Source organism: Centropristis striata, chromosome 21 (genome assembly GCF_030273125.1).
Source record: "Centropristis striata isolate RG_2023a ecotype Rhode Island chromosome 21, C.striata_1.0, whole genome shotgun sequence".
Classification (NCBI taxonomy): Eukaryota; Metazoa; Chordata; class Actinopteri; order Perciformes; family Serranidae; genus Centropristis; species Centropristis striata.
Window position 1 is genome coordinate 11,543,144 of NC_081537.1, and position 25,871 is coordinate 11,569,014.

Genomic DNA, 25,871 nt, shown 5'->3' on the forward strand with positions numbered 1-25,871 from the left:
CAAAAGAGCCCTGCATAACCACTGCAGGGTTGTGTGAACAAGTCCAGGAGGAAAACTTTCAGTAAATATGTTCACACTTAAATCTCACCTACACTTCAAGAGTGTAACAAATTAAGTAATTTACGTAATCCAACAGCAAGCCCAAGTCTGTGGAACAACAGCCTGCAAATCAAGTCAAAAAGCTCTGACATTTACAGCCACCTGGCACTTCTATGTCACTCTATCAGTGGTTTTGATTACAGTCATAACTTCATCCCATCTAAAGCCAAGTATAATCCACCATAAAATCCTCTTCCGTGCGGCATATTTCTCAGATCAGTGACTTTGTAAACAAAGTGACATAACAGGGATTTTCAATCAGAAGTCCTAAGTGTAACCTTGGAAAGTCAAGAGTTTGTGCAGACATGAAAGAGAAACCAACTTTTGAAAGACATAGGAATAGCACCTTATGGATGGGACACTAGCTTTCTACACTAATACTAAGGAGAAACACTGAGAACAGTTTAGAAAATATCCCATCTCTCCTCACATGACCTGACAGCCACTCGAATGGCAACTCCTCCTGAGAGAGAGAAATAGAGGAGATGAATCTAGGTCATTTATTACCCTTCAATGGTTCTGTGGTTAAACGGAGCCATTTGAGTGTGTTCGCGTGTGTTCATTTCGCAATGCCCCCCCACCATCGTCTTATTACCCCACATCATGAATGACTATGTCATACTGCAACAACAGCATGCGGCTTTGAGTGGTGCCTTGGTGGGGCAGCATAAGGAATGACCAAAGTTCTGGATGAAAATATAAACCGGATGAGATTCTTTTACTAACTTCTTGTAGCAGGACTCAAACAGTGAACAACATGACCAGCCTGTCCTGGGTCTTCAGTCTGACCACTGATGATAACCTTTAACTGGGTGCAGTCATCAAAGGATAAGGTTGATAGCCAGTGGGTGAAAAATTCCACTGAGAGGGAACCTCAAGACTATTTCCATTCCAACAGAGAAGCCATTGGTTTTGATGGAGGAAATAAATGAGTATGTTAACTCAATGTTTGTCCTCACCATGTTTAAAACCAATTGAGGAAGCATCACTCACAGGGGTGCCAATCATATAAACAACCTGGATACTCTTAACCTGTCTTGTTAAACAGCTTACCAAAAGGAACGATCACGATGTAGGCCAACAGAGTTAACTTGCCCTGATGCCACCCATCACAATCTGTCAATATAGACAACACAGCCCAGTAGGAAGTCTCATTGCTATATCTTCATTTGTGATTAATATGATAATGGAACACAGCAATAAACTCAGACTTCAAGGGGAGTGGACTTGACAACAGGGATAGGGCAAAATGCCAAATAGGAGTGTTATAGCATGGGATATTATAAAAAAAGACTTTACAGACATAACTGTAACCCAAATGACTCAACAAGAGTAGCTGATAGTGTATAGGCTACTGTGCTGGAAGGCATAGAGCTGGGTGGAGGCCTATATCTGCGTGAATTAAGGTCAATATGCGCCCTTGGGCTGGAAACTAATTATGTCCAATTAACCTAACCTTTGCACTTCTGGGTCTATTGACACATGGCAAACCGTTTGAAATGTGCACATCAAAAGGAGACATAAAAGCAGGCATTCATTTTTATCATTGATATGGGTTGCATAGACTGTATCACATCATAAAAAGTATGAAATATGAAACGTTGAGTTGTGAATTTGTTTTTAAAGGCGTAGCTTACCTGATTTAAGTCTTCGTCGTTCAGCAGATGTGATTCTCTGGGCTTGAAGCAGTTCTGGCATTTACTTTTGTTGAAAATGTTGGCTTGAAATTTCCTGCAAGGATTGTCTTTGAGTGACATGGTTGACGGGAAAAGGCGACACTTGAAGCGGTGAAAAAAATGACAAAAAGTTCTTCTTCTGCTCAATTCTTGCAGCCAAATCAGTTGGACTGAACTTACTGCTGGTTAAATATAATAAGACAACTTTCTAAAACAAACCTGCCAGAAGAAAGAAGTCCATAAAATAGTGCGCTGTTCACCTGTGCTATGTTACCTGAGGCGGTGAGTAACCTCTCGTTAAGTGATATCTATGATAGTCATTTTGCGCGAGGGGTCGCCTCCCGCAGCTAACGTTGACCTGCTAACTTTTGTTGTTGTAAACAGCCTTACTAAGAAGTTGTCCTCGAGAGCGCAGACAGGTGTGCGCGGTCTTTTTCTTAATTAGATCCTCCGGCGAGGTGTCGACGTTTCACAGGTGACATTCCGGGCCTGGAGCTCAATGCAAAGGTCCCGTCAGCCTCCATCGGGCGGAGCGGTTGTACCGAGGGGAGGGAGTCCACTTTGGCCCCTCTCTCTGTCTCTCTATCTAACAAGTGATACCGCATTCATTGCCGTTAAATCTGTTACGCGCTTCTCACGTCTCTCTTTAAGGCCGAACACCGTTATCCAACTTTAAAAACGCCATAGACTCGGCTGTCACGCCGTTGGATCCATAGCGTTGGGTCCCGTTCGTCGTAGCACCGTCCCCGCTGGCACTGGTACGCAGTCTGCGGTTGATGTTTTCGTGAAAATCCTCGCTTGGGCCGCACAGCCAGTACAGTGGGGAGACGGGGGAGGGGCTCAGGAGAGAGTGAGTGGTAAGTGACAGCACGCTCGACCAATCACACACGCCCACAACCCAGGCCGTGTGTTATGCGTCCAATAGAAAGCCAGGAAAATATCCAATACTTTCCCCCAAGCTAGGTGGGCTTTAAAGAGCCCATGATAACAAAAACAACTTCTATGTAAAACTGTGGTGTTATTAACATTAGCCTGAGCTAATATTTTTCCTTCCAATCTGAAATGACAGTCTGTGGGCTGCATTTATTCAGCTTGCCATTGTTATTAGTAAATGTTCTTTCTGAAGCTAATATTTTTCATTTGAGGGTGTGTGCTAATGTTTGTCAGTGTGTGAGACATATACAAACAAGTGACAAATTAGACAGACAAAGATGTAGCAAAATATACAGCCGTTGACACAAGACTTATGAAACTGGAATTCGTTGTTTTTGTTAGTGGTAGTATTGTGTTTGTGTGAATGTCATATATTCATTATACATAATTATGATCAGAGAAATGTGCAGGTATGTGCTAGTTAAAGAGGGAAACATTTGAATAAACTATAATAATAATAATAATAATGATGATGATATGGATAAGTACTGTAAGCTAATTAACTTTATTATTATTATTATTATTATTATTATTAAGAAGAAGAAGAAGAAGGGTGAAAAAAGAGTAAGTAAATGCAAGTACTAATCTTTTGAATCCATACCAACAGGATAAGAAAGCAAAAAAGAAAATAAAGGTATTTGTTAAAACATTTCAAATTCTTTCTTTTCCCAACATTGAAAAAATTGGCTGCTACAGTCAAAACCGTCAAAAAGTGGTACCTCGGATGAAAATGATCCATGTATATCAAAGCTTTACTTGGTTAAGATTACTTATAAACATGAGGGCACATTGATTATTTGACCATTCATTACGTGCATGCAAAAATCTAAAGCCATAAAGTGCACTACTACACAGTACCTCCATGACACTCTGTTAAACAAATGAGACTAGGGGAACAAAAGCCCACTACGTCAATCATGTTCACAACAGATGAGTAATGAGCCAAACAGAAACAAAGCACGAATGTGGTACTTTTGATCATAATTGAATTTGTTTAAATTATCTGTTATCTATCTATTCTGTCTTGCTATTGGGGCTGATTTAGTAGGTTACAAAAGAAAAGGATCTAAATGGAAGCTATTTTTACACTACTACTACTACTTCTGCATGCCATTTTGAAGAATGCAAATTAAGAAAACAGACTGTCTCAAATTTAAGCTGAAATAAAGCCTGCCAAATGTTCATTTCAAACATGGAAAGCTATCCTGAAGTAGTGTTTCGATTCCAGACTCCAGAGCACCATCTGTTGGTCTTAAATGTCCAATGGCTGAGTCAAACACTGACTCACGTTTAGGGATGGAACAAAAAAAAACAAACATGTAAAAATATGTTGGAGCCAAATCAAATAGGAATGTATGAGTGATAGATAGCAGGTGCAGTTAAGTCAGGGAATTTTGCAATTTTATTCAACCATGTGTCTGGTTTTATGAGTTAAAATATGAAGTGTTGCTAAATCTGATGTTATGAAAATGTTGTCATGCTGTTGTCTTATGGTAACCCCCAGTGTACTGGTGCACCACCTGTTGTCTTATCAAAAACTAGCTCAGAATCACCCTAGAAAAATATACATAACTTACTACATTTATTTCATAACAATAGGCGGCTTATTTATTTTTTTGCACTATTAAAATCATGCAAATTTAGCAAGATGTTATGGATGACTTTCAGAATAACTGTAGCAGGTAGACAGGAAAGTTCTTCATTTCTAAAGCTGTATTAATTACTGATTCTGCATGAATTTCACATGCTAAGGAGATGCATACTGTAGTCAGATTAGTAGTGTTTCTCTTTTTTTTTTTTGCGATTGACTGTAAGAATCTCCCAGGAGATGCACAAAAAATGTAAGTTATATATACAAATATGGCCTCAAAACAGACATCATCTTACACCCACAGCCTTATTAATTCTGTCAAAAAAGAGACATTTAACTACTCAACTTTTAAGAAGTGCAAGATTTTATTTAGGGCGCTTGAGGCAGAGTCATGGGACAGCAGTGTGAGGGTAACATATACAGTGATAAGTCAGCGGAACACATAAAACAAACAAAAGTGTCAAAGCATCTTAATTATTCCTATGACAGTCCAAATAATCTCAGTTATCATTTAGTGACATAGAAATATTTCCAGTTTTGTGTTTAAACATTTGCATAACCAGGAGACAACAAAGTGAGAATCAACTGAATAACAAAAATATCATACAAAAGTAACAATGAGGGATTGAGGAAGCCATTAAATATCAGAATTATGTGTTGATAAAAGGCTTTTATTCAGGACCAGCTAACTTTGACTATGTCTCTGATGTAAACTCCATAAATACCCTAACCACTCTCAAAGTCTATTTTCTGCAATCAATTATTATTTCATTTACAGAAGGCAAGCAGAAAAAAAACAACTTTTTCTCATGGATAAAACTACATGTTGATACATTACCCTTACTGTGCCTAACTCTATCCATCTTGTAGTTGCATGTGAAGATATTTTAGGAATAAATAATCTCAAAAAAACATTTCCCAAACATTTCCCAATCAAAAATGTTGTCACTGACCACAATCCAAGGTTTTGCACAATCACTCCTCACTGAGCATTTTTGCTGATCTGAACCATGAGTCAAGTGAAAACATAACAGCAGTACATTCTTTTAAGTTTAGCCAATACTGATTTTAGAGGTTGAGCTCAGATTAGGTAATGAAAATATTGCTTTCACTATCAAAATGTCAGGAAACATCAGTTGTTGGTTCAAACAGTCTGGTCTCTGGCATCAAAGAACCTTTTACTTTCTGTATACTTTTCACTTTTGGGCAGGTTATTAAAATGCCACACTTCATTTACAATGAATGGAGATAAATTGTATAAAGCTCAATAGTCCAATATGAACCTGGAGAGACAGGGCTGACTATAGTAAGACAAAATAATAATAGCCAAGACTATAGTAAGTTGAGCTCTCATGTTGTCAGAAACTAACTGGACTTTGTGTCTATTTTTTCTGTCAAATGCAAAGAAGTAAACATAATGGGTCATCAGAAGTTGACATGTACTGCATAAAAGAGTTGCATTAGGCAACATTTAAAAGAGATTTGCCCTCTTCTTCATGTCATTACGTTTCCACAGTGGAAGCATATTAAATTCTTGAACTTCCATGCCAAATATCTCGAAGAAGGAATCTGGGGATAAGTGACGCTGCAAAGAAAACAAGAAAATAATCAAATAAACTGTGGAAAAGCTGCAGCCGAAAAAACAAAATATGTCCTTAAAAACTAAAAATGTATCAACATCCAAGTAACTTCTACATATTTGTAGCTTTGCACAAGGTTGAACATTGATTTAAAAAGGAAATGAAAAATTTGGAACTCATTTTGAACTTGTGTCTATTTTGGCAAACTTTCTCATATATTACTGTACCTCCAGTCTTGTTCTGTCAACATCCTTGGGAAGCTTCACTCGACCTCTACTACTAACTGCGAGCAGTTCATACGGGTAGACCTTGACAAAACAAAGGCTGGTTGAGAATGCATTATAAGTCTATTTTCACACACTCTACTAAACACAATGCTTTGTTCGTTATATGAGCTACTGAGATATGAGATGACGTTAGAACATCATGTAACATGCAAATATGCATCTTGTATAACAACTGCACAGTTGTCATGCATTATAGTCTGTAGGACCAGTGTTTCAGCCTTCACAGAGAAGCATAAGATTTTGCTGTAATTAGCCTTAAGTGTATTTTTCCATAACTATTATTTAGAGAGGACGTTAATGTACTTGAAACCTGTATTTTGCCATTTGTATGTATTATTACTCTTTTAAAGGTGCTTATAGGTACAGAACATAATGGGTCTAAGTGACAACTCTTTTCTTGTATATGGAGTTATATGAGTGTCATAAAAAAGAAAAATTCTGAAAAATTATAACAAAATAAATGTGGAATATAAAGAGTTGAAAAAAATAACACTTGTGCTAAAAAAAAATCCCTCCAAAGCAGAGAAACTGACTACTTAGCCCGGGCAGGAAGTCCCGCCCAAAGCAGGTTGATTGACAGCTTAGCCTTTCAAGGAATAGCATTAGCAATAAGGAAATTAATAAGGAAAAATAAATGGATGTAAGTTTAAAAAAAAAAATACATTATACAGAAAGAACAAATAAAGAAAAATAGATTCATTTCCATACAATAGATAACTGAATATGGATATATTATATATATATATATATATATATATATATATATATATATATATATATATATATATATATATATATATATAAAACAGAAAAAAATCTTAAATCTTAAAATAAAAGAACATTTTTGTAATTATTCTTATATATAATATCCTGTCTTCATCTATATATCCACATTTATTTATTTTTAAAAATGTATTCCTTTTAAAAATTTCCACATTTTTTACTTACTGTTTTACAAAAATGTTTTTAATGAATATACAAAAAATACTTGCTTTTGGTTCCAACAAATTAGGCATAGACACTCCTCTGTCCATTCGTGCTAATGGATGTGGACCGTCATGGAGGAGCTACAGAATGAAGCAAACACGTGCAATGGGAGAATGTCATGGCGGGATTAATCATTTGGCCCAATTATTGCAAGTAAAGTATATTTAGAAAATGTGTGTTAAAGAGTGCAAGTGCAATTTTGAACTGAAACTGAGTTGAATGTATACTTCTTAATAAATATGCTCATGCAGACAATGAGGTGAGGCCAGTGCTTTGGAAATGCAGTAAATGGAACAGCAAAAAGAATCACAAGCAGTAATTCAATATCACATAAAAGTTCTTCTCACATACCTTAAAGTCTGAAAGGCAGAGGGAAAGGTAGAGAAGCAAAACAAATTAATTTCTAATGAATTGAGTTCATATTTTAGTTATTACCAACATTCATGATAAATAATAAATATCTCTAAATACTTACCTCTTAATCTGTCGTTGCTGTAGTGGGAGAAATCAGCTGACCGTGGCTTAGCATGAAGAAGGAAGGAAATAGAAGAAACATTTCTATTCATTTAGTTGGACAAAACTTATAAATCGTATTAAGTTCTGTTCTAAAGCTACCTTTTAGAGCATAAAGAATCACTAGTTTGTTGTGTGTCATGATGAATTGTGTCATAATCTCTCCATTGAGCTGGCTGGACTCCATATTCTTGATTTAGTTAAACTTCAAAACAAGTTTACTGTACAACGATCTACAGTCATGGAAAAAATTATTAGACCATTGTTTTCTTCAATTTCTTGTTCATTTTAATGCCTGGAACAACTAAAGGTACAGTTGTTTGGACGAATATAATGACAACAACAAAAATAGCTTATAAGAGTTTAATTTAAGAGCTGATATCTAGCCATTTTCCATGGGGTTTTTTTTTACAATGAATTTGGTTATTATCAAGAAAACCATGGAAAATGGCTAGATATCAACTCTGAAATTAAACTCTTGCGAGCTATTTATTGATTATTGTTGTTATCATTATATGTGTCCAAACAAATGTACCTTTAGTTGTACCAGGCATTAAAATGAACAAGAAACTGAAGAAAAGGGTGGTCTAATAATTTTTCCCATGACTGTATATTTGTACTAAATTCAGCCTACTGACTAAAAAGGCCACCAAATAACCTTACACAATAAAGCTAAAGAGAGAATGATGTATCCATGATGTTGCTCTTACCGGATTGAGGCCGTTGTGACCGTATCCAGGCAAAGAGGATGTTTGGGATGTGGAGGAATTTGTATCTATGTGAAAGTGAAACAGGAGACAGATTAGCTCATCATGACGCGACTTACAGCCAGACTCGGCTTTTTGCCCAAGTCAGATCAGACTTACTGAGTAGAATAAACCTCACCGGGTTCTTTTCTTAGCCTTTAGCTAATAGTTCTGTAAAACAGACTTCTCAGTACTGCTCTATTTTTAGGTGTACAACACAATTGCATAAGTAGGAGGTGAGAATGCCTCTTCTTCTTTAAAACAAGATAGCTGAAATACCAAAGAGTAGCTTTAAAAATCATGTTTAAATGATTTAAGCAGCATTTAAATTAACTCAAAGTTGGATGAAAGATTGTACCTTGCTGTTTATAAATTGGAGGCCTCTTGTACATGTTGACGCCTTCATCTGCTGATAGAAAAGAATGCAACATCAGCAAATAATAATTCTAAAGAAAAAACCGTCTGCAGTGTATCCGGCTGTTTTTTCATGTTTGAACTGTTGCACTTTACATGAAAAAGAATTTAAAAAAATAGATAACTCTATAATAGGACATTTTCCTAATTTGAGACCAGTCAGTATAATAGAGCACCTGTTCATATAATTTACTTACTTAAGTACAGCAAAGGTTCATCGCATGCACAATAATTGTAGTAACCTTTACAGCACTTATCATAGAACAAGCATGAATTCACAATGGCTGTGACCATGTACATGCATTATCCGCATATTCACAATTCACTCACAAACAACCTCTCATACACTTCAATGCCAAATTTCTCCCTCCTTGGTGAAAACTGTGGCCACCAAAAGATGGGAAATTTGTTGTTATGTTTTTTGTTGAACTCTGATCGAATGTGATGATGAATAGACAATAACACATAATTTGCATCCATTGCCACTTTATCTTTTACATTTACACTATTTATTATCTTTTTAGACAATTTATTAAATGTGCATAATGTCTGAATGTCTTTTTAAGCACCTTATATATGAGAAGCATATGTAAATGTTGTTGTATACTTTTTTCAATACAATGACAATAAAGTAAATCTTGATCTTGATCTTGAATCTTGATCTTGATGACGACAACAAACGGTTTGTTTTTCCACGAAACGTGAATTATTATATAAGGTATGCAACATTTTGTTATAGGCCACTCCTACTGCCTCACCCCCTTTTTGCCAGCTGGCATGAACAGTTAGAACAGTTACTCATGAACAACCTCTACACAAAATATTGTGTAAGTTTGAATTCTTTTGGAAATGATTCAACTTTTTATAAGAGTCCGTTTACATTGCCATGCCCCCTTTTTAGCCAATTGGTATGAAAACAAACACACACAAACTGTGGCCCCTAGAGGGTTTGGAAATGTTTGTTACAGAACAACTTATAAATCTGCTGGCTGCACCTAAAAAAAAAAAATAACATGCCAAGTGTGGTACATCAACATTTTCTTAAATGCAGTTGAATTTAATGTTATTGTGGAGTATCAGAAATTATCTTTAAGATCATTTCAAATCTACTGAGCATAAAGACCGTTCCTAAATAAAGAAATACACTACTCACTATACAGAAACAAGGCTGTGGTGTTGTGTTGTTAGTGGGTTGTGAGTGATTTTCACCACCAAAAACATGCCAACAATTAGTGGTCAGAGCTTGTCATACCTCATCCACACACACACAATAAAACAGGCTTTAGAAAAATAACTGCACTGCTATAAATAGGTGCGGCTGTAGAGGAATGTGTGAGTGAAGTTGGGAACAGGAACAGAAATATTTAATTATTTGATCAATCAAACCAGATTTATACTGAGGGGTGGGTGATGTGACAAAACAAGAGAAGAAGAAGAAGAAGAAGAAGAAGAAGAAGAAAAAGTATGGTGAAGTAAAATATGCAAAATGGGAAAATAAAGGAGAAGATCAATGGATGATGTGTTGATGATGTGTGTCTCATCCAGTGAGATAGTCTCTTCACTCTCTTTGGCCACTAGATGGCTCAGTGTTTCTAAAAATAAAGTGAAATCTCATCACCATCCTTCTTATTATTCTGACCCTTAAACCTTACATTTTCAGTTATTTGGGTGTAGAAATACCTCATCACAGTCCCTGGTAGTTTCGAACATACATGGTGGGTTTGCCATTAAATTTAAGTGTTTGATATGACGTATAGAGTAGATTGAAAGGTAAGGTCATACCAGGGCAGGAGAAGGGATGCAGAAAAAGGTGACAGAGGGAAGAGTAGGGGTTCTTACCTTTGGTGTGAGGGAGAAAGTGGTGACATAAAGGGGAAGTGGGGCATGTGTCATTTTTGCCAGAGGATAAAGAGGGAGAAAGCATCATTCCTGTGTGTTATTCCACAAAAGAAGTGGAAGGAGGAGTTGTGGAGGTGGAGGAGATAAGGTAAAACAGAGAGAATGTGAGCAGAGGGAGACTAATAATCTGTACAGAGGTGATAAGAAGATTGAGATCTGTGCTTTTGTACACTTTTCTTACCTGGCCGGTGGAAGTGTTGTGGTGATCTGGGCAGAGTTGGAGTGTAGCTGTGACGATTGTACGTTGCATGAACTCCAAAATATCCATGGCTTGTAGATTTTGGTATGCGCTTTCTGACTTCATAACTCTCCTTAAAAGAAGGAAGACACAAAACTAGTGTGAAATACACAACAAATCAACCAGAGTTAAATAGGATTTTAATAGGGAGCCTGCCACAGACTGTACTGTACATGACTGTAGTAAGTCTGCTCTAATTTGAAAGTAATAAAACAAATATTTACCTCTGTGGTTTCAGATACATTTCCTGGGGACTAAATCAAAATGACAGAAGGAGAAAAATGAATGTATGAACTTGAAAGAAACATAAAATACACTATAGACACTTCAGGTTAAAACCTTTTAACTCCAAATTTGTCAGATACAAAAAAAGAAGACAACCGTATTTTATCCGCTATGCATGCGTATGCATTTGAAAATGTTTTCAAGATGAAGACATGTATAATGTTCTAAATCTATAATGTTCTGTAATCTTTAGCTGAATTTGAAAAATCACCAGTTTTGGAGTTATGAGGTTTTCACATTTAGGAAGACGGGGAAAGTGTTGAACAAAAGGGTATTATTAAAAAGGTTTTAAGTTATTCTGACTTTTAAAAAAATGTTTTTAAAAAAATGACGTGTGTCCAAGAGGTTACTTCTGTAGTTGTCATGTGTGGAAACTGATTTGAAGAAACAGAAATTAGAATTTGATTAGGAGAATATATTATCTACATACTAAGTTAATTGTAATACCTGACCACTACATGTTGCAAATATGTAAGAGCGTGTGAAAGTAGCATGTTAAAGGTAGTTAATTAATAAATGGTAGAAACTACTGGATAAATAATTAAAATAGTTAGCTTAAAGTAGCTAATGGATAAACCGTTTAAATAGTTAGCGTTATGGGTAAACACTAAGAATAGCTTAAAGTAATTGGATTAACAATAATGGGTTAATGGTTGAAAAAGTTAGCTTAAAGTAGCTAAATGATAAACACTGAAATACTTAGCACAAAGTAGCTAATCGATAAAACGTTAAAATGGTTAGCTTAAAGTAGCTAATCAATAAAACGTTAAAATGGTTATCTTAAAGTAGCTAATCGATAAATTGTTGAAATAGTTAAAAGTAATGGATAAACAGTAGCCTAATGGATAAATGGTTGAAAAAGTTAGCGTAAAGTTGCTTATGGATTAACCGTTGAAATATTTAGCTTAAAGTAGCTAATGGATAAACAGTAAGAATAGTTAGTTAAAGTAATGGCTTAACTGCTGAAACATTAAGCTTCAATCCAAGTACCAGTAGCAGTAGTATTGCTGACCACCTAAATATTGACAGTTAATTGTATGAAAAACTCAACAATTGCCGATTTACTTAACAGGGGTATGCAAGTTCATCTGGTATATCAAACCCAAAAAGGGTTGGAACTACTGTTAAGAACCTAATGATCATTAATGGACACTTAATGACAGTAAAAAGCAACTAACCGTGTTTGTTTGTTGATCACCTTACTCTAAATTAAGTATGCAAATTAACATTCGCTGGTTGGATTTTAAGCTGCTCTGCATCACAGAATCAACCAAATCCTTAATATGGGAGAAGTAAATAAGTATTGAATGCCTGCCATATATTATATTTAAAGTTTTTTTGTTAATGTTGCAGCAGTATTGCTCCAAAACACACTTAAAAATTGACATTTTTCACAATAAATGTCTTTACATTTTGGGCCAACCACAGTCAAATAGAAAAACAAAACACTTGGTTTGACTTACAAATCAAACCAAGAAAAGAAACATCAAAACAATGACACACAAACATGCCACTGGAAGTTGGAGCATTGAATAAAGTTACCTCTGCAGGGCTTTGCCTGTCCTGTCTGTTGCCTTTGTTGTCCAAAGTAGAGGAGTGGTCGTTCACAGACTTATAAGATATCATATCTGGATGCTCTATATCATATATAGCCTTGACTCTGGGAATGGCTGCTAAGTCTCGGTAATCAATGATCTCATTATCTACTTTTGCCTGGGACCAGGACAGGGAGGAGAGGGGAGGGTGGGACACAGAAGGTGGAAGGTAGAAGGAGCAGACAGCATGGGTTACGTCAGGTGAAAGGTCAAAGGTTACATCACTTCAAGGAGGAATGAAACTTTAATCCCACTACAATGGTCTGACTTTGGCACAGGAAGTGGACAGATTAATATGACAATCTATGGCCGGTTTCTGCTTCACTACATATATTATTTCTCATGCTGTGAAGTATAAAAAAGCTGAATGGTTTTTGGCTCATATTGTGACGGGGTTAAAGTTTATTCCTCACAGTAAACCAACAGTCTATGGATCATAATAGAACGGATGGAGGAAACAAACAAACACCAAAAGCACCAGGTTGTTTTTGTGATCAAATTCAATCTGAATTGCCAATGAATTCAAATTGATAAAGCAAATAAATCTAAATTCCTGTTCAATGTGTGGTTAATTTGAGGAAACTTTCAAGGTTCATCAGTTAACCACAATTGAAAACCCATTTTTCTCTCAAAAGATAAAAACTAGTTCCGATCAGTCAAGGTAAAGCTGAAAAAATTACAGATTGATTTATAGATTATTTCACTTTTTTTTTATTCTTTTTTTTACATTGGCTATTTTCCTAAAATTTTGTCTTAATTTAATAAGAAAGATCTTGCAAGAGAGACACTTTGTCCATACGACTCCCCTGCATAAATAAAGAATAAATGAAATGGAAATCAAACCACGGTGAATAATGCACCATGGAAGGTGTTGAGCTGATGTTGTCACCAGGACTTACACAGATAGTTCGACCAGGACTCCCCGGAGTGCATGAGCCCGGCCTGGAACAGGAGCTTTCAGATGAGGATCTAGTGGGCTAAAGGAAGAAAAAACACCTGTTAGTTTGAGTCATAGCATGCTGAGAAACTTCTATTCTTTTCTTTCAATGTCAGAAAACAAGCATGAGAAGTCACAAGGCAGCAGTGTGCAGTGTGGGCCTGGCATCATGCAATTCATGTGCATTGGTCCATGTAGTAAGCACACACCTTTATTTGTACCTGATAATGATATCAGCCACACTTTTGTATTGCATAATACATTGGTGCACATTACTGTAAATTGTGAGGGCACTAGTTGTAGATGACAGGAAATAGCACAGCCAAGCATGCGCCAAAGTCAACATTGAAATATCATATGCTACAGCTCAGTTGTTTTTAACGGGAGACTCTACAGGTGAATAGGGTAAAAAACAAATTTCACCATTATTTTTTTTACATCAAGGCAAGTTTTCTGACATTTTATAATTGAATATGCAAATGTTGTTGTTTTTGACTAATTTGTATACATTTCCAAAACATTTCCAAGTTCAAAATATTTTTTACATTTTATTGACATATTAGAGTCAAAGGTTTTCCAAAGGGAAATCTTAGATATCTCTTTTAATCACTCCATTATTAATTAAAAAAATATATATGTCTAAGCTCTAAGTTCTGCTATCCATGTTTTCTTTCCATGAGTCTGAAAGAAGAAATGTTCTAGAAACATGACATATTAATACATATGTAAAATATGTAATAATTATTAATTAGCCTTCCTTAAGGCTCATACATTTACTTCATAACAAACTCAAGTGCAATAAGTCCTTATAGGGCTCTCCCACTGCAGCACACGTCAAATTCAAATTTCTTAACAATCACACAATAGTTCTTGGACACCACACAAGAAAAAAGTGCTTCCCAGATGATGTGTCAAAAACAGATAGATTTGTTCTCTCTCCCAGGGCTGCAAAATCAGAACAACATCATTCAGTTCTTGCAGCCCTGGGAGAGAGAACAAACGTATCTGTTCTTGCAGGGTATGAATAAGCCTTTGAATGAGTGCATAAGTTCTACATGGCCAGCCTGATGAGAATAGTGTTGCATATAAAACAAGCGTGAAGCTCAAGACGTGAGATTACAGCCTGTTCATTGTAGAAAACCATCAGTGCAAAAAGCAGGCCCGCTCACAATATTAACCTTCAGTTTATGAGGGGGGAAAAAGAAATCAAGAGGTGTTTTTGGTCTGCAGACCTGGGAAGGAAGAGAATGTGTGAGGACACATAGATAATTGCACCAGCTGGACAGTAACAGGTATTTTGAGAAATGATATATATGATATGGTGTCATGACCCTTGATCGAAATCTAATCTGCATACAACTTCTACCACACATTAAATTGTATATCACAGAGGTCGAGTGTTGATTAAAAGAAGTCATACCATGTAACTGTCCTCAGTTCTGCTGCTGTCGCTGCAGTCTGGGTGCCAAACTGTTGATCCTGCAAAGACAGGGAAAGCACACACACTTCACAATGTCAAAAGAAATCCACAGTGAACAGAAAGCAGTTTGAAGCATTTTGCATTAAATAAAATGTTAACTATATTAATATATAATGTGTACTTTCTCCCACTGACCTTGTAGATACATTTCTTCACCTTCTGTGAACATTTTGCCACATCGGCTGCATCTTGCACAACCGGGGTGATAATGTTTCTCCCCTGCCTATAGCAGATAATGAGAAAAGTAAAAGAACACAGTTAGAACAAAATATATATATATAATTTCAATAACAACTTCTGTTTGATAGTGGTTTTCTACAGTTTAATACAACATTGAAACAACCAAAATGTACTAATATGCAATGTACCAATTTCAAATGAAGAGGGACAACAAGTACATTCAGTCAAATTAAAATGTAAAAAAAAAAGTGTGTTTGTTTAGGTGTGTCAGAACCACTGACCCTCAAGTCAAATTGATATCAATTTTGAGAAGAAAAAAAGGACTTTTAAGTGAAGACATGTCACAAAATCTATTTCAGTTACAAGTAATGCAAATATGAATACAATCAGGAGTGTAACCTTACTAAAATAAATGTGATAAATGTGTCTCACCTCGAGGACTTTTCCACTTATAAACTTTTGACATGCTTCACATTGTACCCCAAACTGAATCTGATAGTCCCTCTCACAATAGGGAACGCCATCCCTGAAAGACAAGACACTTGAAATTAACAACACATTTTCTTTTCTGTCTATTACAATAAAAATGAACAAAAGATGTGTATTTACTTGCTGATATATTCTCCGCTCAGCACTTTCCTGCAGGCTTTACACTTGAAGCAGCCAAGGTGCCACTGACCACCCAGTGCTAACAGAGCCTGGCCGTTCTTTATGTCTCTGCCACAGCCAGAGCAGTCTGAGAACACACACACACACACACACACACACACACACACACACACATTCAGTTAAAGTTAAATATGCTGGGCCAACTAAATCTGGACTGCGCTTGTGCTAGCATTAGTGGATAACTTAGCATCCTCTTCTCAAGCGCTACCCTCAAGTCCAAATATGGTCACCTCTGGCTCCAAGAAAACCAAGATGGCAACGACCAAAACACCAAACTCAAGGCTTCAAAACCTCAAACCAATGGGTGATGTCACACCCATTTTTTATAGTCTTTGGTTGTAGTACCTCTGTTCTTCTTAATTATTCCTGGAGATACATAAATAAACCCAACTATATGAATAGCTGTGCTATTTACTGTAGATTTTCTTTGAAATAAGCACCTTTCTGTACAGTCCTAAAGAGAGATCCTGTTAATCCTGAGGCTTTCTGAGCCTGTATCCTCTCTGTCCTATCTATAGTTGCCAGGTGGATAAGGACAAGTTGAGTTCTGCTGTGTCTCTTAGTCCATACTGAGTCATAGACTTGGATCCCAGCAAGATAACCAGATTTTTAAGCTAATGTCAACTCAGTGTTGTGGCCACAGATGGCCAATGTTCAGAACATAATCCACTGTCTGATTATGTCTGCATGGGATCAAAGTCTTTGGGTTTTTTTAAAGCTTCATTAATAAATATTCTTGGATGTGAACACAATGGATCAAATGGACTTACTTGGAGAGTAAATCATACAACAGTGCACTTACTACTGGAACAGCTGATGTCGTTACGAGTTGGAGATACGGGTCGGATACAGCGATGACAGAGGCAGTCCTTTCCACTGAAAGTGACGCAATCCCCAGCAGGGAAGGGGTGTCTGAGAAACAGACAATGATACAGATGTACACAACACAATTCTTTGAAGAAAAAAAGGAAGTTTTTCTGTATCTAAACTACAAAAGTGTATATTTTTCTTCCACAATTACTTGCAAATGGTGCAGACAAAGCAGCCAGGATGGTAGGTTTTCCCCAAGACTGTGACCACCTGTCCCTCCACAAAGTCTCCACAGTTGTTGCAGAGTGTGCCATGCAGCCTCTGGAAGTCCAGCGGGCAGAGGTAATCCCCGTTCTTCATGAAGAAGCCACTCTGAGCCAGATCACAGCCACACACTGCACACAGGGAGAGATAGATGACAACGGAAAACATTAAAGCTACAATAATGTGTTTTTGTTTTTGTTTTTATTATCTTTGGATCAGTGGAATCTGTATGTGAAAGTTGTCGTTTTTCACTCAACAACAACTCCGATAGATCAAATGGCAGACAGACAAATGGAGACTAGCGATCCGAGGCCCATTATGACAAAACCCCAATAATTCCCCCCAAAAATGCTCTATTGGACTAAAAGGCCATAGACCAATTTAGTGACTCCCACTCTTACCACTTTCCAGACGTTGTTAACCCTCCTCCTCGTTATGTTGCGGGTCAAATTGACCCATTTCAAACTAAAACAATTTAAATAAAATAAAAAGTATCTAAAAGTATTTTTTCATAAAAAGAAAAAAAAATTAAAGTCATTTTAAAAAATGATGTTATGTAAAACCATTGTATTTTTAAGTAGGTCTTTCCAATGTACATTAAAAAAAATGTAACATGCATTTTTTAAGAAAAAAAGAGTGAATTATCCTCATTGAACCATGATCTGTAAGAGATAAAGAACACCTTTGCACTAAATATTGATTGAAATTGTTAGTAATGGAGTTATTAATGAAATATAAACAATGTTTATTGGGTATTTGCATTTTGGGCCAACCACAGTCAAATAGATGGGTAGTTTCTTTCACTTTTGGATGATTAAACATGCCCTGGGTTATTGCTGTTCTTTAAAAAAACAAACATAACAGGAGGGTTAACATATTGCTCAGATTAACAGATATCAAATACATCATAACGTAAAGTTTGTCTTTGCGACAAAGACATATCACCTCTTATTCAACTTGAACAGCTTTTCCGTGAACTTAATCAACTGAATCAACTGAAGTGAGCTTTTGTTTTTGGGATAACAGGCCTTCACACTATGGGCTTTTGGTCCTGTGGGAAGTTTAAACTATTGGTGTTTTGGAATAATGAGCCATTAGAACAATGGCATGGCACCCAACAAAAAGTTCTACCACTACTGCAATAACTTTATAAGTCGACAAAATGCGTTTCAGCTTGTGGTTGACCAAGTAGCCAAAGATCTCAAATAACAACACACACAACAATTTACTAAAATTAATTCATCCAAACACATTCTTCACTTAATTCTTTTTGCAAAACAAGCTTTAACATTGCTATCATGCTTTTTTCAGTTATCTCATATTTGTATTGACTAAGCTTTTAACCTGATATTAACCAGAAGTCATTCTTTGTCTTTGTTTGCATTCGTTTGCATATTATGTCTTTTGCTTGAAAATGAATAATGTTTGGGTCTTTTATTATTAAGTTTTTTGTAACTTTTTTTTACTATATGATACGGTCTGTATGAATAACATTTGTATGCGTTTTGTAGTTTGGTTCAGTAACAATTAATTTCCAGTTTATATTGTCACCTTTTTGTTAGCTGTTACCAAAGTTGTAAGGTAACAAAAACTACATCATCTATCAAAGACATGAGATAAGGGCTATTTGGGTTGTCTGACCTCATGTCTCTGCCAGGGTCTCTGAAGTGTTTATGTGTTTGACAAGTTACTGACAGGGAGCCAGTGTTTTCTCCAAGCTTGTTTGAAGTCATTTGATACCACACAACCCGTTCCTGACACTGTCCTTCTGAACCTGCCACCGCAGAATGCACAGAGAGATGCCACGGGCAGATTTATGTCACTCTATTCCTGTCCTACTGCAGCTCATTCACAAGGTCTATGTGTCTTATTTAAAAAAAAATACTATTTTTAAGCCTGAATAAAACACACACTACATGTGTTTACAGAGAATATGTACTACATTGTAATTGCTTTGGCTCTTTGTGTCATTTTATTTCTCTTTGTAGTTGTTTTGTGTCTCTTAGTAATTGTTTTGGTCACTTTTTAGTCTTTTTGAGTTGCTTTTTAGTCATTTTAGGTTTCTTTGTGTTGTTTTTGCATCTCTTCCTTGCTGGTACATGTCTCTTTGAGTGACATTTTTTTAGGTGAAGGCCTCTTTCTCTTTCCCTTTGCCCTTTCAGTAAACCATCCATGCACAAAGCAAGTGGTTCTTAACTGCATTTATACTAATTTAACTTAACTTAGTTATAACAACATTGTTTTTACTGGGACAATCCTTCTACCCCCTTGTTCTGTACCATGAAGTTAAATTTACTTTGTTTAGGTTTGTTTTAATTCACATTATTCCCCAGGTTTTCCCACTGTTAAAATACTGCAGGCTTCTCTGCACTGAAAGTCTCTTTGTTTCCTTCATGCAGTAAACACCGTCGCAATGTGATGAAAGGGCAACAACATGAGAAGCTTGTCGGTTTCAATTAGAGGAGACAATAGCCTGCTGAGGGAAATATGTTTTCCACGCAACAAAGTAACTTCCGTGAATGACTGTCTGACAAGCCGGGCTGTTCTCACAACAGCCCATTGTAGATGCAGAATATTTCATAATAAATTGAATTTGATGGCACCAAAAGTCTTACGAATGAATGAACAGCTATTTCTGCTCAATTTAAAACTAACCTACTGAAAAAAAGACGTTTTAATGCAACCATAAGGGTCAAATGTTGTGTGCATGTTTTATTTTAATTGGAAAATTAACAATAATATCAGATCTCTGATGACATCATGTTACAGAGCAGCCTTATTTCAAAAAGTGATTGCAGCTGAAGTCTGGAATTCAGTCATAATGTGTTCAAGTCAGTCACAACTGCATCTCTACTGCACTTGCAGGAATTCAGTTAATTTTACTGCTCTTTAGTTTCCCTAATATCCAAATTTAGACACTAATAATGGAGATGTGATTGCAGGATCATTCAAAAGTGCATATAATGATGAAACTCACCCTTGCAGGAAAAGCAGTTTATGTGGAAGTGGCTGTTTTGGACTCGCAGCACCTCTCCCTTGCATGGCTCCCCACACCTGAAGCACTGGATGACCCGCTTCCCTGCTGAGGGACTCGAGTGGCACCCATCCTGAGCATGTAGCACTACAGGAGAGGAGAGGAAGCAATAAATGAATCGGTTACATTTACGTGACATTCATATGACAAATATTCACTGAATATCGTGCATAACAGCAGGCTGTTTTCACAGTGCAGAGAGGAGAGGACAGGAGAGAGGATTAAAGTGGTTGAAAAATTGCAAATAGTTCAATATGTATATATGGAGACCCAAATATCCACAATATTTATAACATTTGTGGGCACTTTATGGTTTATGTCATTAAAACTGTGATATACTGCAAAACATGAATGTATAAGTTGTTCACACTTCTAGCTATGGTTGTGCTGTTTTCCATGGAGGTACAGGGTTTCCATATTGAAACACAAGGCCACAGACAAGAAAATGTAAAAAGAGCAACAACTTGGGGTTCAGAGGGTTAAACTACTGTCGTTTTGCATCCCCCTTTTAAAAAAACTGCCACTCTCAGTTATGTCAAGTAATTTCTACACTTTCATGTGTACATCCAAAGTACTGTAAGTCTTTGCTAACATAACTTGTCACGCAAGGAATGTTGAAATGTTAAAGGTTCAATCGTCAATTTAGCAATAAATTTAGGAAAAACTAGCCTAGCAGCTATGTGGGCCTGGACTGAGGCCCATTAGTGATTTTAGCTAACGCTAAATGCTAGAACGTGCTAGAATGATCATGCTAGTACTCTGAATTACATATATTCTTTACCGTGTTGAACATGATAAACATTACTCATTACCCAACAGGCTAAGCGTGTGTGTTAGCGTGCTAACATTTGTGATCACTAGGAATAAACATAATGTACTTGAGCCACAAAAGGTGAACTTTTTGTGACCAAAAATCTGGAAAACTATTGACGTTAGCCTAGCCTATACTTTGTTTGTTCCTTATTAACAAATGTTAGCATGCAAACACATAAGCTTAGCATACTCTGTAATGTTTAACCCAGTAAACATTATGTAATTGTGAGCAGAAGCCACCTCTAGCTTATAGCCTACTGATGATCTACTTCTCAATACGCCCTCAAATTTGAAGGCAAGAAAGTTTTCTTGACTTTTGACATTTCTCCAAAGTGGCTTAAAAGATGTTTAACGGTCTACACTTAAAACATCCTCACATCACCCTTTGTTATTTTGCACTTTGAACTGCAAAACTAGACCTTACAAATATTTTACAATGTAAGTCTATATCAAGAGAAATAGGACCCTAGGAACATTGTGACCCCATGCTCACATGACAATAACATGCTGCTATTATTACCATAGCAAACATGCTAATCTTTACCTAACGCACGTACACATGTGTGCTTGCACGCTAACATTGTTGATTAGGAATAAACACAAGGTATGGGCTATGCTAATTTTTTTGGCCTGGGGGTATTAGGATACACATCTTCCAATACTTCCAGCAGGTTTATCCTTCCAGCCTGAGCGGTTCATTACAATACAACAGGCCCTCAGAACCGTCCTGTCAGTGCTTACATAACTGAACGTAAGTACAGACACGCAATGCTTTTGCACTGACACACACATACACAAACAAAGACAGAAAACTCACGGCAATTGCCCTCAATCAGTATTCTACATGAGCTTGTGTGCCAGCCACAGTGGTGGAATGTAACTAAGTACATTTACTCAAGTACAGTAGTTTAAGTTAGTATTTCCATTGTATATAACTTAATACTTCTATTTCACTACATTTTAGGGGCTAATATTGTACTTTTATACTTTATGTACGGCACATTTAGCTGACAACTTTAGTTACTTTTCAGGTCAAGATTTAACTTTAAAAACATGATCAATTTAAAGTGATTGGAGTTTTTCTTTTTATCAAACGCCATAACAGTATATTAAGTAGTTAAAATGAGCCCCATCTTTACAAAAAATTTCCAACACTGGCTAGTATCATACTGTAGCAAGACTTTTCTGTCTCTTTCATGTGTATATGCAGTGGATGCCTGTACAATCTAATCACAGCCCTCTTGAGAGGTCTTGAATGTGATTAGCAGAGAAGAGAGGGGAAAGAATGTGGCACGGTGAGAGCGCTGTGTGGACACCAAGCATACAAATAGATAACGACTTTCCTTTCTTCTATATACAGTTTTACTACAGAAAACTCATGAAAAATCCACATATTAACCAGGTAATAGTTACGCTGGATATAAACCGCAGTGGATCTCAGCTGCACTGACACGCATGAGTTGTGTCTCAACTTATTTGACCCAAACAGAGAGATTTCCTCACACTTACTCAGCTAGAAGGAAAAATGTTTTTCCCAATTCGGCCTCGTGAAAATTGAGTCAAACACCATCGGTATGTGGCCCCAAGTCTGCCCCCACAACAGGAGAGATTTGTCACTATGGTAACAAGCATGAAGTAACAAACTAGATTAGGAGACCATGCTCCTCAAAGGTTAATATAAAGCTCACTGTAACTGATTTGACAGCTGTATAGACAGATAGTGTGCACATTATGCAGTGGTGTGGTGAATATAACTACAGCTGCTGTAGTGCAGGCTGTATTAATGATGATTATAATCCATAAATTAACATCCTGGAGCTGTTCAATTAAGTCTAGTCGAGTAATAAAGACATAAATAAGCAAACGAAACAAAAAAGTTTTACAGTTTACCACAAGTACCACACACTATTGTATTGCTGTTGCAATAAAATATACTATCCTGTCCTTTCTTTATCAGTTAGTTTACAACAAAACTGAACTTTGAAACATTTCTAAAGAGCAGCAGCAGTAGTTCTGTTGTTGTGTCCGCTTCACAGCTCTGTCATTAACAAATATCTGAAGCGTTCCAGGACCGAAGCCAGCTTGGCTGTGTTTCCAGTCATTGTTGGAGTGCCATGGCCAAAAGCACGGGTTACATTCCCATTGAGATTTTGTCAAGTTTGACAGAAATAACACTTTTTTTCACCAGATTTTTTTTTTTTAAAGGTCAGATTGCACGTGATTACCGTCACACGATGTCCTCTTTCTGCTCTTCTATTGGCAGGAAGAACCTAAAATTTTATGACTGTAATCAAATCCTTTAACTTTTAGCACAGGCGTTTCAACATTGGGGTGGGAGACACATAAAGTGGGGGTACATATGGGACATTTCCTGCAATTTTATGCTTTATGGTGGACATTTTGGTGCTTAGTGATGATTCAAAATGTAAAAATTGATGTAATATAATGCATTCAGGCTGCTTTCAAATATTTACTTTCCTGCTGAGTCAACAATACGCATAACTTTACTTTACCAGGGGCCTTGTTATTTCTATGAATCACGTTACAACTGTTCTTCAAAATAAAAGTCCTCTGCATCGTTCATGTTTTCATTAGGGGGAGACAAATGCACATGTTCCAAAATATTCAGGGGGACGGCCCCCCTGCGAACCCTCTGAAACCTATGCCTATGTGTGGTGTTATTGTGTATATAATGTATACTCTGTGTATGGTTTCTTTTTCTCTTGTGTAAATGGGAAAACTCACATGCAGTCCTCCTCATGTGGAAATATTTTAAGAGTCCAAAAATGTCTTCTGCTCTTTCTTTCCCAGAATGTGAAGTTGATATGGTGTCAAGTATTAGCAAATGGTAGATTTAGAAAGACAGCAAGTGGGGAGAAACCTGAGACGGACAGCTAATCACACAGTCCACTACTCCAGCTATGAAAATCTGCATCTGTGTACGTGTGTAAGGAGTGAGGGAGTTTCTATTTCAAGTCTGCAGAATTTTGTTTAAATATACCTCATTCTAATTTTACGTAAAGTACAAAGTAATGAAATGTTAGCTATGTAAACTGACTATTATCGTAACCACACAATGAGGTCATATCAATACTTTTTATTGTTTAAATTATATTATGTGCCTTACAAGCTGTATTTGTGTTCTTTAGAGTTTTTGGCCACCTTGATAGTTATTTTGGTTGCAAATTTGATTTTTAGAGAAAATTCAGGAGGTTATTATGCACCTGCCTCTCAGGAACGCCCAGTTTTCTGGGAATGTAATGGAATATCATTGAGGATGTCAAGGAAAACAATTCCCATTTGGAAAGCTCTTAATTGCTCAGTAACTAAGATGTAAAATGAGTGTAAAAATTCAAATATACTACTTCTTTTAAGCAGTGGAGCATTTCTTTCAGGACGGAAAAATACAGTTTTTCGGGGGCTTTTCTATATTATTTTCAAGTTTCTAGTTTAGTGAAATAAGTGAGAGTATTTTACTGAGAATAAAACAATGAGAGCAAGACACTGCTTAATTCAGAAACATTGCTAAAAATCACATGCTGCTCTTCACCCAACGTGATGCTCAACGATGCACTTTTCCCTACTTGGCAACCACAGTATTTATTGCCAAATTCAGTTTATGGATTTTGGAAAAGTTTGAGAACCATCACTGTTTGCTAAGCCTTAACAGGTAAGAAATGTCATCATTTTCATAAGTTAATGTCATATTGTTTTCAGAATCCAGAGACTAGAAATATCACCCAAGCCCTACCAGATTTACCTTTTACCAAACAGTTTTGTAATACAACTGTGTAACTGTCATAACATTACTTGCAGGAGCTGTTAACATAAGGAGACAAAATCATAAGCAATATTCGTTTTTACCTTTAAAACGATCAATGAGAACTAACAACAGATGACTTACAATACAATGTAATCATGAATGAAGCTCTGAGACCAAAATGCTTTATACTTATCAAGTTACAAACAAGTCATATATACATAAAGATAAACATAACGCACAAGCTGACACACACCCTCTTTCTCGTCCTCTGCTACACACACACACATGATTAAAAATGTCTACCTTTCTCTTTCATGACAGTTGGTTTCCACGCGTCTGTGGGAGCGCTCACTGCAGAGTGAGGAGAGGAACTAACTGGACTGCTGGTCCATGTGAAAGGGGGAGGTCCAAAACACAGAGGGCAGGAGTGTGTGTGTAGGTGTGTGTGTGTTCTCAAAGAGGACGTAGGAGTGGCATTATATACTCCATGCTTCTGAAACATGACCTCAACCATACGGAACAAGAGAATAACTGAATCCCAGACATGAAATGATGATAAAGTAAAGTATCATTTAGTTAAAATATATTGTTTTAGGTAAATCACACATACTTTCTGTTCCTAGAATATTCCTGTAATATTAGTGTCTCTACGATGAGACAGTTTCTCAGTATAGAGGACTCAGTGATTACATTACCTGCTGTTATTTTTTCTGGCTTTAGAAACTCATTCTCTGGCACTTTGTGAATCCTCTTTTTTCTAAACTAGCAAACTGAATATATGAGGTGTCTCCTAAAGCATGCAGGCTCAGTCTGAAGTCATTTAACTCTATAAATGAGGTGCAATACTGACAGTAAGTGTGACTAAAACTTTATATTGAGACAGCAGTCGAATGAGTCAGCGTTAAAGGGATAGTTTGGATTTTTTTAAGTGGGGTTGTGTGAGATACTTATTCATAGTCAGTGTATTACCTACAGTAAGTTTCTGAAGCCGTGATATCCATCTATGCTCACTTCAAAATGACCAGACTCCTTTGACAAAAACATTAATTTTACCTCATGGAACAGAGCAGATGCGGTT

General features: G+C 36.6%; 2 protein-coding genes across 6 annotated transcripts in view; both read right to left on the bottom strand.

Annotated features, from left to right (window-relative positions):
- si:ch73-103b11.2 (227 kDa spindle- and centromere-associated protein) overlaps window positions 1–2,607 on the bottom strand; it is a 50,042-nt gene extending 47,435 nt beyond the window's left edge. For 2 of the 3 annotated variants that reach the window (XM_059324085.1, XM_059324084.1), the window contains exon 1: window positions 1,737–2,607. In XM_059324085.1, coding sequence (XP_059180068.1) covers window positions 1,737–1,856 — 120 coding nt within the window. In that variant the 5' untranslated portion in view covers window positions 1,857–2,607. The remainder of the gene's footprint in view (window positions 1–1,736) is intronic. The other variant, XM_059324086.1, reaches the window with a different exon arrangement.
- Window positions 2,608–4,645: 2,038 nt separating this feature from the next.
- Window positions 4,646–25,139, bottom strand: LOC131960080 (actin-binding LIM protein 1-like). Of its 3 annotated transcripts, XM_059325308.1 has the most exons (20): window positions 25,097–25,139; window positions 20,161–20,304; window positions 17,131–17,314; window positions 16,912–17,021; window positions 16,050–16,176; window positions 15,873–15,966; window positions 15,396–15,483; window positions 15,201–15,259; window positions 13,743–13,820; window positions 12,791–12,961; window positions 11,188–11,217; window positions 10,907–11,036; window positions 10,666–10,755; window positions 8,771–8,818; window positions 8,377–8,441; window positions 7,629–7,674; window positions 7,505–7,512; window positions 7,159–7,233; window positions 6,107–6,187; window positions 4,646–5,884 (listed from the first exon to the last, which is right to left on the bottom strand). In XM_059325308.1, the coding sequence occupies exons 1-20, from the start codon at window positions 25,107–25,109 to the stop codon at window positions 5,771–5,773; spliced, it is 1,755 nt and encodes a 584-aa protein (XP_059181291.1). In that variant the 5' UTR covers window positions 25,110–25,139; the 3' UTR covers window positions 4,646–5,770. The 3 variants fall into 3 exon arrangements, with proteins under 3 accessions (XP_059181291.1, XP_059181289.1, XP_059181290.1); XM_059325306.1 differs by lacking the exons at window positions 4,646–5,884; window positions 6,107–6,187; window positions 10,666–10,755 and having other exon boundaries at window positions 7,169–7,512; window positions 8,771–8,821; XM_059325307.1 differs by lacking the exons at window positions 4,646–5,884; window positions 6,107–6,187; window positions 10,666–10,755 and having other exon boundaries at window positions 7,169–7,674; window positions 8,771–8,821.
- Window positions 25,140–25,871: the final 732 nt, after the last annotated feature.